At 39.2% G+C, this 17515-nt stretch overlaps 1 protein-coding gene across 1 annotated transcript in view; it reads right to left on the bottom strand.

The window, feature by feature from the left end:
* Window positions 1-1401: 1401 nt before the first annotated feature.
* Window positions 1402-17515, bottom strand: part of NDRG1 (N-myc downstream regulated 1) — a 42746-nt gene continuing 26632 nt past the window's right edge. The window contains exons 5-16 of the mRNA XM_027452731.3: window positions 15935-16055; window positions 13966-14028; window positions 12210-12270; window positions 11666-11752; window positions 10027-10083; window positions 8990-9093; window positions 8556-8612; window positions 7488-7539; window positions 6679-6726; window positions 5094-5129; window positions 4071-4122; window positions 1402-3235 (exon numbers count right to left, since the gene is read on the bottom strand). Of these exons, the coding sequence (XP_027308532.1) occupies window positions 2970-3235; window positions 4071-4122; window positions 5094-5129; window positions 6679-6726; window positions 7488-7539; window positions 8556-8612; window positions 8990-9093; window positions 10027-10083; window positions 11666-11752; window positions 12210-12270; window positions 13966-14028; window positions 15935-16055 (1004 nt within the window). The 3' untranslated portion in view covers window positions 1402-2969. The remainder of the gene's footprint in view (window positions 3236-4070; window positions 4123-5093; window positions 5130-6678; window positions 6727-7487; window positions 7540-8555; window positions 8613-8989; window positions 9094-10026; window positions 10084-11665; window positions 11753-12209; window positions 12271-13965; window positions 14029-15934; window positions 16056-17515) is intronic.

The raw sequence follows: 17515 nt of genomic DNA, 5'->3' as shown, positions 1-17515 counted from the left end.
AGACTGTGAAGGCTGAAGTGTTTATTTTCTGGAAGCCTCCTGTTATCCGCTTGGAATTTCCTCTCTGCCATAAGATCTCCTTGCTCCCTAGTGGCCATTCATCCTTTCAGGAAAAGGTGAAAATCCAACTCATCTTCTCTAGTTTAATGTCACTACAGTCTCCAAGAATGAGGAACTGAGCATTTCCAAAGTGTAGGAAGGAAGTTATTTAAAAATAAATTCTAATAAAACTGGAAGCCACTTACATCTCTTCAGTTTAAGTACCATTAAAAGATGCCAGAAGACCAGTACTGTGGGGAAAAAGGAGCCATAACTCCTTTTAAAAGGTAAGGCACCACTCCTCTGTACTGTCCTCCAGCTTTTCTGTACAGGTACACACTGTTCCTCGCCCAATGAATACTTTTTGTTGAAAAGCTAACATTTATAGTGGTCCTAGCAACTCCTAGCTGCTCAGAAGTGCTCGCAGATCCCTTTGTGCTGCAAGAAGGATTGGATGCATTCCTCCCTGTTAAACAATAATAAACTGCCAAGGCTTGACAGGCACACCACGGTGTCCTTGTGGAAGGAATGATTAGCCATTCCCAGAAAAGCTCAGAGAAGAACATAACTTTGCCCTTCTTTTGTAAGATGAGCTGGCAGAGATCCCTCCCATTTTTCACTGGCAGTGGCATGGGCTGTGGATGACCAAATCAAGCCATTTTCTGGTTCCAGTCCAGTGACAACTGCTGAATAATCACATTTAGCAGAACCTGGGCTCTGGCAGGCCAAATATTTGCTTTTGCCTCTTCCTATCACAGGATTTATTTTTTATTTTTAAATAGAGAAGGAAGGAGCCACCAAAATAGTTCCAGCAAAGTCACAAAACCCACCTACCCCTGAAACTCCCAATACATTAAATCAGTCACTAGGTAAGAGCACCAAGGTAAGTAAAAAGGTGACCAGAGTGGTCTACCAGCACCCAGACTGGCATAAGAAAGGAAACCTGTACTTCTGCTTTAAGGATAGAAGTAAAATCCAGTTCCTGTGAGGAAGTCAGACCGCAAACTGCAGGTCTATGTGCTAGCCAGGATTGTATCTAAGGATACAAAGAAAACTTCTAACTTTAGATAAGAAGTACTCTGTACTGAGGCTTAATTTTGCTCTAACAAATGCATTAATAAATTATCTTTTGAATAGCCAGTAACACTTGATACTGAACTACATTGTGTTTTGTTAAAATAAAAGTAGGCTGAAGTGAAAAAAAAGTGGAAAAAAAAAGTTCACAGCATGAACATAGGGAAGGGCAGGGACAAGAGCACAAGAAAAAAGACTTTGTTGCTAAAAAGCAATGACAAGGAACTATTAACACCATTGAGAAAGATCATTGTACTCCTGGTAAAAGATGAAGACACACACAAGACATTGCAAAGTTACAAATTTATTTGTTTTGAAATAAATACAAATACTTCATTAAGAAACTTTTCTTGATAGACTTTACACAATAGCTTTATTCTTTCTTGAAATTGTCTGTTCTTCCCACAAACCACTATGGATATTCTACACAAAAGCTGAAGTTAGTCAATATAAAGTAACCTAGACGGTGTTCTTCTGAACAAGCAATCCCAAAGTATTAACATTTTCTATTTAACTGTTTTCTTGTTTATGCAAGGACTGCAATGCAGCAGGTATGCATTGGAGCTCAGGAAATCCCATCCCACTACATATGGAAGGACAAACTTAAGAACACCCAACTGTGAAAATCTGACTGGTAGAAAGATATCAAACCACTAGCATCAACACAAGTAACCCTAGGTATCAGGTGGCTACGTAAAGATGCAGAACCAGCAGATCATTACATTTATGCACTCATTAAACACTGTATTGCTCAGTTACAGTGTTGCCGCTCCATCACTTTGTGGAATATACTTCTCAGCACCAGCGAGAACTCAGAGTTTTAATTCTAGTAATTAGTGGCAGTTGAATGTACAGTATCTAATTACATGCCATTCCACAGTTATTCATCTTTCTTGACAAAGAACAGCTGGATCTGGCTTTGCTTACAGAATTCTGAATTTCTTACAGTTGTGCTGGACACAAAAACTTGAGCTGCAAAGATAAGAAGCTGTCTGAAGTAAAAATCAAGCTGCTTCTGCTTTGCTGGCATGTATGGCTACCCTACTTGTTCAAACTACACCAACTTTTGCAGTATTGTAAACCCTTTGGCCCAAGATCCCAAAGAGGAGATGCTACCTTTCTTATAAAATTTAAATCTTGTCCTCATTTGGCTAAGTGGGGTTTAGGAGGGGGGGGAAAGAAAGGAAGACCAGAACTAAATCTCAAAAAAGTGAAATAAAAAAACTTAAAGATTTAGTTCGTCTTAAAGTCACATTAAATTTGTCTATTTTAGTAGTATATTATTATACATAGGAAAACAGGCTTGAATACTAATGAATTAGAAGATCTATAAATGCATGATACATTAACTTCTCTATCATTTGAAGTCAAGCTATATACAATGCATTCTACTCCAGCTTCAACATGAGGCCGTAACACATTTGTTTCATTTCCTTTTTTTAAAAGCCATCCACAACAGTAATTTCTCTCCCCCTCTTTGAAACTCATCTCAAATTGTGCCAGTTTACTTCAAGAGAATTAGGAATAAAGGGATGTGGAATAGTTTTGATTTTAAAGGAGGATATTAAGCATGTCTGGTTTGACTCTGAAGTGTTTACAACCATATCAGCTTTTGGCAAGTTTCCTTTAGAATTTGGCATCCATTGAAGGAGGGCACAATAGCAGCAGCTGTCTGAGTTACAAGAGTAACGATAGAGGAAATGAGATGCTTCTTTTCTTTGGTCCCCATCAGACCCTGGTGAACAGAGCTCATCTTACAGAATAGCTTGAGATTAATACCAGTTATGTTTTTGTGGTACACAGGGGGCATCCTTTACTTTTCCAAACTGTGACCAGTCTACACCTCCCGCACACACTTAACAGGACACTTCCATGGACTTGGGGCCTGATTGCTCAGCATTGCTTGCTGAATTCGGCGTCAGCTCGATGCGTGTGTCTGTGTGGGAGCGGTTCCTGGAACCCTCCCCGGTGTGGGATCGGCTCCTAGTTCCCTCCCCAGTGTGAGACCGGCTTCTTGTGCCTTCTCCAGTGTGAGACCGGCTCCTCTGTCCTTCCAAAGAGGTTACACTGGAGCCAGAAGCTGTGCGGGACCTCATCAGCCTGGTCATACTAGCAGAAGGCACTGGAAGAAAAGACTTTCATTAACTCCTTGTTGTGTAGACTTGGTAGAAACCCCTTTCTTACTTCCAGCCCTAACCACCCTTGGAGAAGCCTTCAGGGTTGAAAATAGTTTTCATGGTAGCTTCATGTTTAGAAGTAGTAGCAACGTTCCAGACCTACAGCTAATAAACCCAAATTGCTAAGGCAAAATTGGTGGTCAGCAGTGAGGGATTCAAGACTATTTCACGGCATGCTTTTGTGGCTGCAAAAAGCCTGACGAAAACTGAGAAGACTCATTAGACCTCTTTTTACTTTCAGATGGTTTTGCTGTCAGCCCAGGCTAGAAATGCACCTACACAACAACATCTGTCAGAAGGGCATGCAATTTTATGAAATGTTGCCTGCTGCTTTCCTTGAGACAAAGCAGTTTTGTTTAAGGATACCTTTATGCCTTCTCTCAAGCATGGAAATGTCCCATTCCATGACCTATTGGTCATTAAAAAACTTACAGAATAACATGAGTAATGTGTATTAGAAAACATGGCTTAGATAAGATGCATGGGAATTACAGACAATTGCTTAAATAAAATAAAGGCAAAAGAGCTTCACCTTCATTTTGGAGAAATACTTGGTGATAGAAGTCTATCTACAAAGCTATCTACTATTTAGTAACATGATTTGGACTAAAAAAATCCTCTTCCAAACACCACAGGTTTTTGGTTTTAGTTTGTTTCCCTTGCAAATGCATATCCAACAGGGAAAAGACAACACATCTGGGATCAGAAGGCTCTCTGCATGCCTAGATACCCAACAAACTCTGGAAGCTGAAAGAACCATTCCATAATGCCAGTACTTACTGTATCCCATGCCTTGAACAAAGTATTTGAAAGCTTCTGCAAGCTTTGCAGGCTGCAAAAGAAACAGAGTATTATTGTACATGATGATCAACAGTTTAGTTTCATTACAATGCAATGCCATAGATGTCTAATCTTAATAAGGACATCTTAAATATTCTGTGTTCTTCTAAATTTGCCGGAAATTTCATTTACATGAGAAAATTCCACCATTGTCCTCTCTTGTATGTTCCCTCACCCCCATTGTTTTAAATGAAAAGACATTCAAGAGCATTTGAGAATAAGATTTTTGGAGAAGTGACTACAAGTGGTCTAAGCCGGGTCCAAACTCTACTAGCGCAGTTACTTAAGCTGATGAGCCAAAGTAAAACAACTGGCCTCATAAATATGAGGATCAATAATTCAGCAGTTCCTAACACCACATTGTATTGTTTAGAAATCTCGTTAGAAAACATCACATCCTAAAGCTGACTTACAGATCAGCTCTTAAAGTGAAGCAAGACTAGAACAAAGGTAAGTTTTTAGGTTTCCCAGCCTGCTTTTACTAGCAGCCTTGGAATGTATGCCTAAATATATTTTAGAAACTCCAGTTCATTCTCAGTCAAGCCAGGTCAGCGTATGTAAGAACACAGAACTGTTATTTCCTGCCTCCCACTTTCCTGATCTATCCTAAAAATAGTCCAAATAAAAATACAGTTTTAAAATGCTGTTGCAGAAGTCTTAATCCATGTTAGCTTAGTAGACAGGCATAAAATAATACCTCTGCATTCCCACCTCAGACCTTTACTTGGTTAAGACTTAATTAGTGGAAATAATATCCCCTTCTAATCTTAATTTTGAGCTTCATTGGTCTTTAAAGAAAAAAGAAAGCTCAGATGACCGACTGACTTCATTACTCATGAAATCATAACTGTCCTTTTGGCCGACATTTGGGAACAGCAAGTACCCAGAAGGAAAACACCCATTTATTGCAGTCTGAGATGCTGCAGAACAGGATTAGTAGGATTTCTGTCAGCCAAATCATACCTGGGAAACTTGGGGGAGCCCACCACAGTCAGCCATCTGAAACAGGGATGAGAACAGCCAGTTAGTGTATTGCCAGAGAAATACATTTATGCTGAGGGTATATTAAAATGACTTTTTTGACTATCTGACAGAAAAACATTTCACTTTGTTGTATGAGTAACATTCATGTAGATGAGTGCATCGAAGTAGCTCAGCATTCATAAAAGCTACAACTGCACCTCAGAAAACACCAAATTACCTTGATCCCCTGGCAAAGCATCAGCTGGAGCTACAAATAAATGTTTTTGATAGCAAGTGATTACCAGTTTCTTAGAAACTATCCCATTAGTCTTTATTACAGGTTCAGTTCTGAATTACAATAATGTGATGCAGTATCGACCTGAACGACAAAGAGTGAACAAACACCTAAACCTCAGGGGTGAGAGGGAAAAATGCTTTGCTGAGATTGTGGATGGCAAGCATCAGCCTGACTTGCCAAGGGAAACAAGGAAAGCCAAATTAAAAAAAGCTATCTTGAGTGCATGCAGTATTTTTGGAGCACTTCATTTTTCCTGCCACTCCACCCCTCAAAGTCAACCCAACAAAAACAGTCCTGTTCCAAGGAACACCACAAAGTGAAATCAGTTAAGTTGTGAATTACAGGAAACCCCAAATCCTATCTAGGATTAGTTAGCAGCAAAACAGCCCTGTAACAGGTCTGGCATCAGCTGTAACCCTGAATGAGGAAAAGTTGGCCACCAATAAGTGTTTCAGATAGCGTCAGATTTTTCCTTAGAATAAGTCTGCCATGGCCATGTGGTAGGTCAGCACTCAACCACCTCACCATTAGGAGGAAAAATTACTTAAATTTCATTGTTTATTATCATTATCACTGTCCAGTTCAGTAAACAGAGATACAGTAGAAGGTCCCAGTAGAAGCATGACAAAATTTGTGTCACCATTTGTAATCTATTACACTTACTGCACTTTATGTCATCACTAACGAACTGAAGACTGCACCCATACCTAATGCCAAGAAACAGCCAAAGACTTGGCATCATTCTTTGCTGTTTTGACAGTCCATTTTATCAACTTTTTGGAAAACACAGAAGTCATTTCCAAACGTAAGCTGTCCTGGACTGCATTCAAATAAAAAGCAGGATGACAGAACTGTGATGGATAGATTAGTTGTCTATTCACCTTACGTTGCTGTTGAGGAAAAGGCAAGGAAAGAAACAGAATGTTTTTGCAATTCTACTCTGCTGAAGGTTTTTTCAAACCTTTCCAAATACCAAGATCAACTTTGCCGGCTCTGGTCAAATTCATTATTGGTATGTGAAATACTGAGCATTCCAGGTCTCACCTCTAGTGTTTCAAAATAGAGGAGCTGAGAAATTCCCTGTTGTTAACTTTGATGAGAAGCACCCAGCTTGGTTTATCCCAGTAAAATGCTCTTATCCTGAAGGCACTGCTCTGCCACATCAGAACTGAATTTTGATCATGTTACCAGTACTGTAGCACATTGGTTTGGTTCTGCTTTTATAGTTAATTGAGATAATATTAAATGAGGGGAATGCTTATTTAAAGAAACAACTTTTGTTATTACCTTCAGAAGCGTTGTCCTTGTTGGGTCCAGCTTTGAATTGCATTCAACCTATATGAAATAAGAGCAACATAAGATATTGTATGCAAAATATTAATTATGAACTACCGGATGAAAACTAACTAAATACCTAGTCTATCTTAATACAGACTAAATTGGGTTTCTTAGTCTTCCATATAAGGACTTTATGTGTGCATATATGTATCATTATAAGGGATCAATTAGGTCAGTTAACACTTATGGCTATTCTTTTCCATGTACAAACAAACCCATTTACTGGGAATTAGATTTTTTTTTTTATGCGTTTCTGGGACTCCAGTGGCAACAAGGGTTGTTTATCTTGTGATTCGGGGTCATCTGGTAGCATCCCAAGTGGTGAGCAGCCACGTGGCCAACAGCCAGCAGGCGGGCATGCCTGTTAAGGCACAACAAGAAGTCATCCAGTCATCTGGGGCGAGTTATAATGGTCAAAAAGCAGTTCTTCGCTTCCATAGTGACCCAGGGCAGAACTCCAACACCACAGAACAAGTTAAAATGCCAGCAGCAGATTCCTCTCCGAAGGAAAATATTTGTGGTTCACTGGAATTGCTCTGGCAATTGTTCCTAACACAGTAGCTATTAAAGTGGCGCACAGAGGGTACAAACAGTCAGGAATAATGGCAGCTCTCCTGCAGCCTGAAAGAGGATAGCCATCTGGACTGGACTGATAGCTGGCGAGATTTGCTGCGCCTCTGGGAGCCCTGCCGGGCTCACTCAGCATCTTGGGTTGCCTGCCCATTAGCACAGTGGTGAGGAAGGCTCGATATACACACCACAGCATCCACTGCCGGGGAGCTGTCACCAACCACCAGGAGGACGGGGCATCTGCAAGGAAGCACACAAAAGCTGTGTTATTTCTGTGGTCCGGCCCAGGCTTGCCCTCAGCTTTACTTTGCGTCCAGGGAAGAATGAGATGGTTAAATGTGGGAAAATTGTTTGTTTTGTATTCCAGAAACTTTAAGGACACATTAAATCTCCCATATTACAGAATCACAGAATAGTTGAGTTGGAAGGTCTAGAGGTCACCTGGTCCAACCCCCTGCTCAAGAGGGCCTACCTACTGCAGGTTGCCCAGGAGCACATCCACATTCCTTTTGAAGATCTCCAAGGATGCAGACCTCACAACCTCTCTGGGCAACCTGTGCCAGTGCCCAGTCACCCGCACAGTAAAAGTGCGGATAAACTGACATACTCTGATACCTTGCCTGAGAACCTGTCCTTTTCCTCACCTTGTGGCAATCAGCCCTTCCCATTGCTCTAATTCCTTGTTTTGTAAGAAATTGAATGTGGTCATCAGCATCAAAGTCTCACCCTACTTCTTGCTTCTCTCCCAGCTCCAACTTTTGGAATGTCAGCCAATTTCAACCTCTGGCAGAAAAACAGAGTCTCAAGGTCTGCCATGTTTAAACATCAGCAGCTGAGCAATGGACTGGACAACTATTTTGTTTACAAATTGCAGCATAAGTGAAAAGCCATCAGCAGAAAATCTGGTAGATAAACATTTTCTGCCATAACTGCTCCATCTTCCAACCTAGAAATTCTGTGATCTTCTTGAATTACTGTTTTTTAATTGGTTCTTGTCATGTTTCTTTGGCTGCATAGGCATGGCTTAAATGCATCCAGAGCCATAGTTTCCATTAAGTCTCTGTAATGGGCGTCCCTAACAATATATCAACATATCAATAACAATATATCTCCAAAATGAAGCTACAAGACCCTTTTCTAGCATGGAAGCAGGGCAACTCAGCAACATCTTTGCAATGTTTGCATACCACACCCCCAGATCACATCTCTTTGCTCACATCATGTAGAGGTGAACTGATTGGAAATAAAATACTTACTGAAGGGTGACAACATTTACTCCAGGAACAGGGCGTTCAATCTCTAGGTCTCGCCGACTAAAAGAAAATGGAGAGAACAAACATTTTTGATACACACAAATTGGACATATATGCCCATATTCTAATTTACAGAAAGCACAGGGACTCACGTGTTAATCTTATATATGTTGTAATTTCCATAACTGATGGAGAACCACTTTTAAACTGAAACATCAATATCTTTGTTCAGTCCAAGTGTACCATCTTTCTCCCCACAAACACACAAGGACCTTCTCCCATAAGCAAGCCACCTGAGATCCCTAAAGGTGTTGTTAACCATAACTTTATACAGGGGGAAAACAAGTAACTCCACCACATAAATAGTACTGGCTAAAAAAAGAGCTGGACAGACTCTTAAAACAGTTTCCAGTTAGAAATCAGGTAAATGTATTTACCTGGTGTAAGAGTTGACAAAGAGATGAAGGTTGGTTTGATTCATATCATTAATAATATGCTGACGGTAAGTATGGATCAGGTCAGGGTTGCTGTGAATCTCTTCCTACAGGGGAGACAGAATCATTCAGAATAGGGGCTATTTTCTGAAAAGATCTGAAGACATGGCACAGCAGTCGTGTATCAGACTCATCTCCACACAACAGGAGTGCTCCCTTAGAGAAGGGAGAACTTGCAACACTCAGTGGTTTCACCCAGAGCTAACATTAGCCTCCAACTGTCGTTCCACATTTTTCAATTTAAGTTATCAGTGTTTTGTAATATCACAATCATACAGTTGCAAAACGCTGTTGTAGTGCAGATGGTTACAGTCAAACAAGTGTGAGGTTCTAAAACAAAAGATTCAGAGTGAGAAGCTCCATAAATGTTTCCAGGATAAAGCTGATGTTCAAAGCTTACATACATATGTAATGTGAAACTCATTTTCACAATAATAAATAACTAAGCTTCAAGGACTTAAATCACTAACATTTTCAAACCGTTTGGTTCTATAATTTTTACAGATTAGTTCCTTGTTCTTCTGGAATGGAGTTTTCCATTGCATTTACTAACAGTTTCAAGTCCAGCAATATGGCCTTATAAAATAGTATTGAAATGGGTTTGCATTGAAGAGCAATGTTTCTACTAGTAACCATTTTTCTCAGAGTTACAAGCATGTTATGGTATAAAAATCTTTGGGCAAATTCTTCTCAGAATGTTAGCACATACAATGCTTTACTCATGCTTAAGTATCAACTACCTAAACAGGGAGCTGCCACTTCTGGAGTTGTTATAACTGCAGTGTGCTTGAGTCTTTGGAACTCAGGAAGCCTCACGGCAATATACACACTCCAAAGTGCTGGGAACACAAGTATTCATCCTATCCCACAGTTTAATTTTGTATTTTGTTGTTTAAGTAAAATGTTCTCCCCTCCTCCCAGCTCTAGGAGGTAAATATAGATGACTGAATACATCAGAGGAATGTTTTGAACACGCTTACCTTTGCAAAAAGATGAGAAATGACCAAGTCTGGTAAAGCATTTGTCCAACCTGAAATCTGAACAGCAGGATTATCTAAGTATCTGATATTAAAACAATCTTTGAACAATTGAAACCTTTTAATTACCCATAAGAAGACCAATAGATATTTCTCTGCTGCTCTTATGTACAATACCCTGGACTGATTTTTTTTCCCCTCGAATCCTGCTATACCATCAGGTATTGTTTACGTTTTGGTTGTTCTCATATGATGTCTATACTTATTTGATTACATAGGAAACACACTACCAGTGACATGAGTATATACAGAATCACTCCCTGAAAGAAAATTAAGTAAATCAGACAGATATGTGTAATTTAACCAATCTTGTCCCTAGCAATCAACACAGAGTACTTTGGAGCTAATCACTAAAGACCATGGAGCTCTGGTGTTCACACAGTACATGGTCTTGATTTGGAAGGACAGAAGGATACAGGGGGCACACTGTACACCTAAGGTTGTCAATAGCTAGGTGAGGTAGACAGCAGTGACACAGATGTGAAAGAATTTAATTATGGTGAGATATTGGATGAGATAACTAAAATGAGTCAACTGGTCTATCTCATTGTGGCAGAGATAATAAACAAAATTCCAGTTCAAACTTACCAAAATAAACTGGTATGCTAAACTATTTTTTTTTTTAAAGGAGTAATCAGCATTGGAAAAATGTTATATCCCTGCTTTGGAAAGTTTTTCCTAGTACTACAAGGCTGTCATTGCACTTAATATCCCCTTAACACACTTAGAATAGGTTGATTGTATGTGTGGTTAAAAGACAAAACACCAATATTTGAACTTCTGTGTGTTTATAACAACCTCCATTCATTAAAACATGACCCTGAATGATACAATAAGTGTATTCCATCAGCTTACCCTAAAAAAAATGTTTTCATAAGTTAAATGAGTGACATGTCATGTATCAATTATATCTATTTCTCCATTAACCCCAGGAGGCCATTTGAAACCAGCTCTCAAGCTGTTTTCCCACACTGTAATCTTACAACTACAAAAGAATAAAGTGTACAGGGGCTTTGTTTGTGAATAATATCACTTAAAAGTCTGATTGTACAGGCAATCTGACTATTGTTACTGTAGCTAATGCCCTTTTGAGTCTTTTTAGCATCTCAGATTCAGCTAGATGACTAAAACCAGGAATATATTGTTTTGATTTTTTTTTTCTGTGCTCCAATTCACTTCTTGGACTATGCTTGTAAACAAAGCCACAGACAAGAGAAAAAAAAAAAAAGAAGAAAGAATGTTACACTAAGATTCAAGTTTAATTGGAAGAAAGTTGTTTCCAAAACTTATTCCATGTCCAAGATAAATTTTTTTTTTTCATTACCAACTCTTAAGAATTGTCCGTACCCAGTAGCTCCATTATACCACAGGTATCTGCTTCCTAGAAGTACCAATTTTATTTTATTTATTTTTATCACTGGCCCTACAGGAGGTATGTTTGTAAATGGAAAAAATAAATCCAAAAGGAATTAGTCTGTGATATTTTGTGTCTGCAGCCATGCCTTAACACACAAGCTTGCCCAGCTCCTCATGCTTGACATGTTCACAGTATGATTTATTTTTCTAACTTAAGAATGTTTACCTTTGTTGCTGCCCAGTCCATCCAACCTTCAGCACAAGGGTTTACATTAATGAGAACTAATCCCTCCACCATGTCTGCGTGGTTTAACTGAAAGAAAAAAACACCTTTGAGTTAAGATTTATCTTGTGTCCTTTGCAAGCTGACAGACATCATAAAATTTAAATTAGCAAATTATCTCCTGGGAAGGAAGGCAGTAGGTCTAGTTTTATCTTGCACAAAACAAGCATATGTATGGAAAAAAAATTAATTAAAGCAATTCAACGGAGCAGCTGGAGAATATTAAGATTTAACTTCTTCTCCACCCTCAGTTTAAATAGAGAACTCCCATTAAAAAAACCTTCTGCAGACTAACTGGCCTTAAAATGGAAAATCTAGGTCTTCTGGATTAGCTATCCCGCAGACCATGGTATTTCACTTAAAAGCCTGGCTGCTTACTTGGATGGACACAGTAGAGCAGGAAGTCTCTGCAGACCCTATGGAGGCAGCAATACATCTAGAAAATCAGGTTCGAGCCTTTAAGAAAGCTCCATGAAATGAAACTTACAGCAAATCTGGTCAGGATGTAGGCACCAGCTCCAGTTCCCATTCCAATAACTGTCTTCAGCCTGCACAGCAGTCGCGTGCCATGAAATGGAAGAGACAAATCAGTAAGGGTGCACTGAAAACAAGTAAAACCCTGTCGGCAGCCTTCCTCTTGCACATGCCAATGGAAGGACAGGTTGCACATTGGGCAAGCTGTGGACCCTCAGCAATGCCAGTAGCTCCAGTCAGGAGCTTGCAGAGCAAATTGGATTTGAGCAGATTCTTGGGCCTATGGTCCTCATATATTGCAGTGCAGCAACAATCCTCACTTATCTTTAAGTAAATACACTGAGCAACCACAGCATTGTTCTGGTTCTGTAAGGAAATGGCTACTCTCTGCCAGAAAAACTTCTAAGATACAGTCCTGAGGTCTGCAGTCAAAACACAAAGCCCCCCACCCCAGGCTCCCCTACCCTCCACGACAATGCTATCAAACTGTGATGCTGATTCCTCTCTAGCAGGGAGCTGGCAGGGAAACCTCTTATGCTATCCAGCTGCTGGGGCAAGCAAATTTAAACTTCATAACTAAGCAGGGCAGAGACAAACTAAATATTTGCATTCACTGAAATTGGTTTTAAAGCACCACCTTCAAGGTCTTAGAAAATACATGGAAGGGGAGACTAGACAAAACCACTCAGAAAAACAGGCTATACAATGCTTTTAGGAAAATGCCTAGAGAAAGGTTTCATTCTCATAACAGTATTAAATCGACGTTCTGTAAGTACACTCCAGCTAAATTGATTTTCAAGACATTGACATTATGTTAGCATATTTTTTAAGAGAACAGCAGAATTGCCAATACTGTGCTTTGGTTTAAGAAAAAAGAAAAAAAAAGTATTTTAAACAATACATTTGTTTTAAAAATGTAGAGAGACCAGAGAAGTAAACTAGTCCAAGGTATTGCTACAACTAGTTTGCATGCTGAACAATGTCTAAATTCATGTGCTGGTCTAAGACAAAAGCTCCACCAGCAGTCCAGCCTGTCTGTTCTCCAAGGCTCCCTAACCCTGAATGTCAGATTTTCTCTTCTTAGTTTGAAAACCCACTGGAGGTGCCTACTTGCAGTCTTCACTGCACATCAGGAGCACTAGTTCCTCAGAGAAGGCACTTCTCATGCATAACTTCTGCTAAAACTAAGCTTTGAAGGAGGACACGTGACTAAGCTTGATGCAGGTACACAGCAAAGGAACACTGCCTGGACCAGGTTCCTCAGCATCAGCAGTCTGGCTTATGTACTAGTAGTACAAGAGGCTTGAAGAAGCAGGAATGACCCCTAAAGACACTCAAGCCACAGAAACAAAACATTAAGTGTCTTCAGATGGGTCTACATTTTTTTCTACTAACCACACAGGAAAACGTGGGTTGTTACAGTGGGAAGAACAGATTGTCTGTGTCCTATCTCTGTCACGGCTACACAGAAAATGTACTGGAGGAAACCCCTAAATTATGCACATGTGATTTCACTTGAAGCTGCTTCCTGTTTAAAAATAAACAGACTTTTCAAAAACTGAAAGGGCAAAATATAAGCTTCTTCAGAAACAAAGGCAAAATAGCCAACTGTAATAAAAGAGTTAAAAAAGAACCACAACAGAAATTATAGCAAAATGCCAGGAAGCTTTAGGGGTAGAATAGAGGAATACCTGATCTTCCCTGCTCTTTCTTCAGTGTGCCACATAAAAACAAGAATGAGGAAAATAAGTCAGGAATTCTGCACTCACCCAAACTGTTTCAGGATTCCAGGAATCATTTCAGCCAGCTGATCCATGGAGGGATACACATACCTACAAATACATGTTTGTGGAGTTACTACACACATTCAGTAGAGTAGTCTGGTGTCTTTAGAGACACACTGGTCACTGTAGATTTAATAACAAATGTGCCCATTACCAGATCATTAACAGCATGAACTGAATTTAAATCAGGAGCAAGTACAAGTAAGTGATTTAGCAGAAATATGTATGTACTCAATATGGTGCTTTATGTGAGTTACAGGATGATAGTCTAGTCCAGCTAAAAGCAAAACAGACCATAATGAATCTCTTCCAAGAAAAGTTAACATTAAAAATTTATTAAAGAGTTTGGACTTAAGAGGTGAGTTTCCAGCCACATTCGCCACATTTGTACTTTTGGTTCACCACAAAAAGGTTTCCCCATGTTGCAGAATCAGACTACAGCAATGCAATCTAGATCTTTGGCAAATAGTTTGCATGCATATTTTCAGGGACATGCATTTCTGCAGCTATAAAATTAGGATAACTTTCTATTAATATTCATGGAGAAAATGAAGCCATAGAAAGGCCTGTGAAGCTGTTGAAGAAATTCGACAAGTGGCTGTAAGTTAATGTCTCTGGTCTTCTGCAGAGTGGCAACAAAATTCTGAGAAGGATATATTTAACAAAACTTTGACCAAGCAGCACAAGGAAAAAAAAATCCACCCTAAGAAGCCACAGAACATTTGCCTAGGATACATACAAATTTCTGCTTTCTATCAGGACTATACTTAATGATTCTCTAGTCTCCCCCCACTCCCAAAAACAAAAAGAAAGAAAAGAAAGAACATCGCAAAACTGTTTTACATTGTTTTCTTAGATTTTCTTGTTGGGAAAGTAAAGCTTGTCATAACTTTCAGCTGGAGGGCTAAGAGATAGTACAGTTTCTTGTGCTGTCATCATGATGATTAAGTAGTGGTCTTTACTAGCACAGACCATGATCTTTGCCCTGTGCAGCTGACAACCCAGAAGTGTTAACGCCTGTTCAGGACATGAGGGTTAAGACACTTAAAAGCTTTTGGTTCAAACAAATACAAAGGGAAGTGACTAAAATAGCTTTGTCACCTGCTTGGGTAGACAACTGGGCCATTGCAGTTAACACTTGCTGAGCACCTGGCCCATGATAACCTCCTCAGCCAGACTAGCTTAACGATTAAGAAGGTAAATAGACTGGCTCATGCATTAGGGTATGTACAAGCTCCTTAATACCTAGTTCTTACTGTCTCTTGACTTCTGCCCTCACTTGGCATGTTGGCTCCTTCCTTCCTCAACCAAGCTGACTCCTGTCCAAGAGGCATCTTCAGGCAAACCATCTCCTCTGACTAAATGGGACAAGTATTTTGGCAAAGACAGCGCTTAACGACATTCAAGTTTCCAAGAGTTACAACATCATATATGATACATAGTCGGGAGGATGCAGGAATTTACAATATCCCAAGGGTTACATCACTTTGTTACTGTCCAGCCACTTGGAATTTCTAGTAAGCTTATTGAGTTTATTTATCAACATCTACCATGCTAATATTTCCTAAAAGCCACAGACTTAGGAAAGACGTGATATAGTACTAATGCCTATTTTGTTTACAGAAACAATTTAGTTTTGTATTTGTATTCAAGATGTCATTAAAAAACATGACAACTCATTATTTAAGCTGACAGATGTAGAGATATGTCACGGAACTGCTTTACAAGTGTGGTTGTCAGCAATAAAACACGAAATTACAGCCCCAAAGTTTACTGTGAATTGGTAAGACAAAACAGAGCTCCAGAAAATTAGAAATAAAATGTGTCAGTGTTCAAAAGCCAATTACTCTTCTTTCTGCAATTGCTTTTCAATTGAATTGCCGATTAATGCTCTTTTTCCAGCCACTGAAAGAGGATAACTCTGAAAACATGGGCTGTTTCTGTGATAACTCACCCAGTTTGGAAAGATGGTGCACCATCCTGCTGACCAGGTGCATCCACATGGCAAACTGCAAAGTGCTGAGTGATTTCCTGCATATCCTCAAAGTTGAACAGAGGATTGAAGCAAGTTTTATCTTGAAAAGAAAAAGAAAACATGGAATATTTGTTCTGGGAGGAAATTTGTTCAATAGTAAGTCTGCATCTATAATAAAAGCATTTATTTCATTAATGTTATCTCTAACATAAACTTTTCTTAACTGCAGGCCAGGTTTCAACAATCAGCTGAGCTACGGTATAGCCTGGAAAAAGTGACAATCCTTTATTTCTAAGGAGGAAAAAACAGTAAAGCCCTGCTACAAAGCAACCTCTGAAAAGTTGTTTCAATTCCTTGAAGAGAAAAAAACGAAAAGCTCTCTCTTCATGGCCAGCTAAGGTTTATCCATGTTATTTTGGTCCTTGCCAGAAGTTTTGGCTTGGTGCCCCAAAATCTAAAGAAATCATTATTTATGCGAAGGTAAAATAGTCATAAAGTGCCATCAGAAATATTCATCCTGGGTTTTGGCTTAGGTAAAATTATTCATTCACTTGTCCAGTCATTTTTCTTTGGATTATGTCAAAACAGATGGCGAGAAAAGGTATCCAACTCTGAGATCGTGACTTGTGCTTTTGCCCAAATATTACAAGATAAACATTATATTCATGTCTCTCAAGGCAGGCAACTCAAGACAAAAGTGTCCTTTTGGGATACTTAATGCTGTAGGACCCAACTCTGAGATGATTTGATTTCTGATGTTTAATGAATATTAATGTAGGGAGAAGGTAAGCATACTTTCCTTCTGGAGTGGAAAGCATGAACTCTGCAGCACCATCTTTAAGACGCATAGAAAACAGTTCAATATTTTGTATGTGTTTCTGAATGTCCTCTTACTACACAACATGCAAACAAAATCATTAGAGAATATACAGTATTTTTAGCTAAAATCCAGCTTTAGGAGAATATATGAGTTAGGGATAAAGCTTCCTTGCCTTTTAGAAAGAGAGAAAGTTTATTCACCATACAGAGTTTGTATCTCTAGAAAGAAAAATGTCTTATTCAGAAATGAGACCCAGACCTCTTCTGTGATCCACAGAAAATCCAAAATAAAGCAAATCAGGTCTACTCAAGAAAATAAGAAAAAGATCTTTTTCTTATTAGCAATATCATCCCCTCTCCTTTCCAATCCAGGCTTTACAGATTTGCAGATGTTTTTAATTTTAAAATTCATATCTCATTAAGAACGAGCAAATTGTATGAAGCAAACAGTACCGTGAAAAGAACAAACTTAAGCAGATCTGGACATATAGGTCATTATATTCCTATATAATGACCTGGATAAGATAAATGGCACTTAAAGTTATTTTATTAATACTGATTTGATGTGCAATTCATATAAGTGCATAGCAGCATAAAACTGGTTTTCAGACAGGAATCTACAAGCCAAAGCAACAGCAATGTCCTTATCAATTCTGCTGGCAACACAGAATCACAGAATGGTTTTGGTTGGAAGCGACCTCAAAGCCCATCCAGTTCTAACCCTCCTGCCATGGGCAGGGA

This window comes from Anas platyrhynchos, chromosome 2, assembly GCF_047663525.1.
Source record: "Anas platyrhynchos isolate ZD024472 breed Pekin duck chromosome 2, IASCAAS_PekinDuck_T2T, whole genome shotgun sequence".
NCBI lineage: Eukaryota > Metazoa > Chordata > Aves > Anseriformes > Anatidae > Anas > Anas platyrhynchos.
This window is presented reverse-complemented; position numbering and strand designations above follow the sequence as displayed.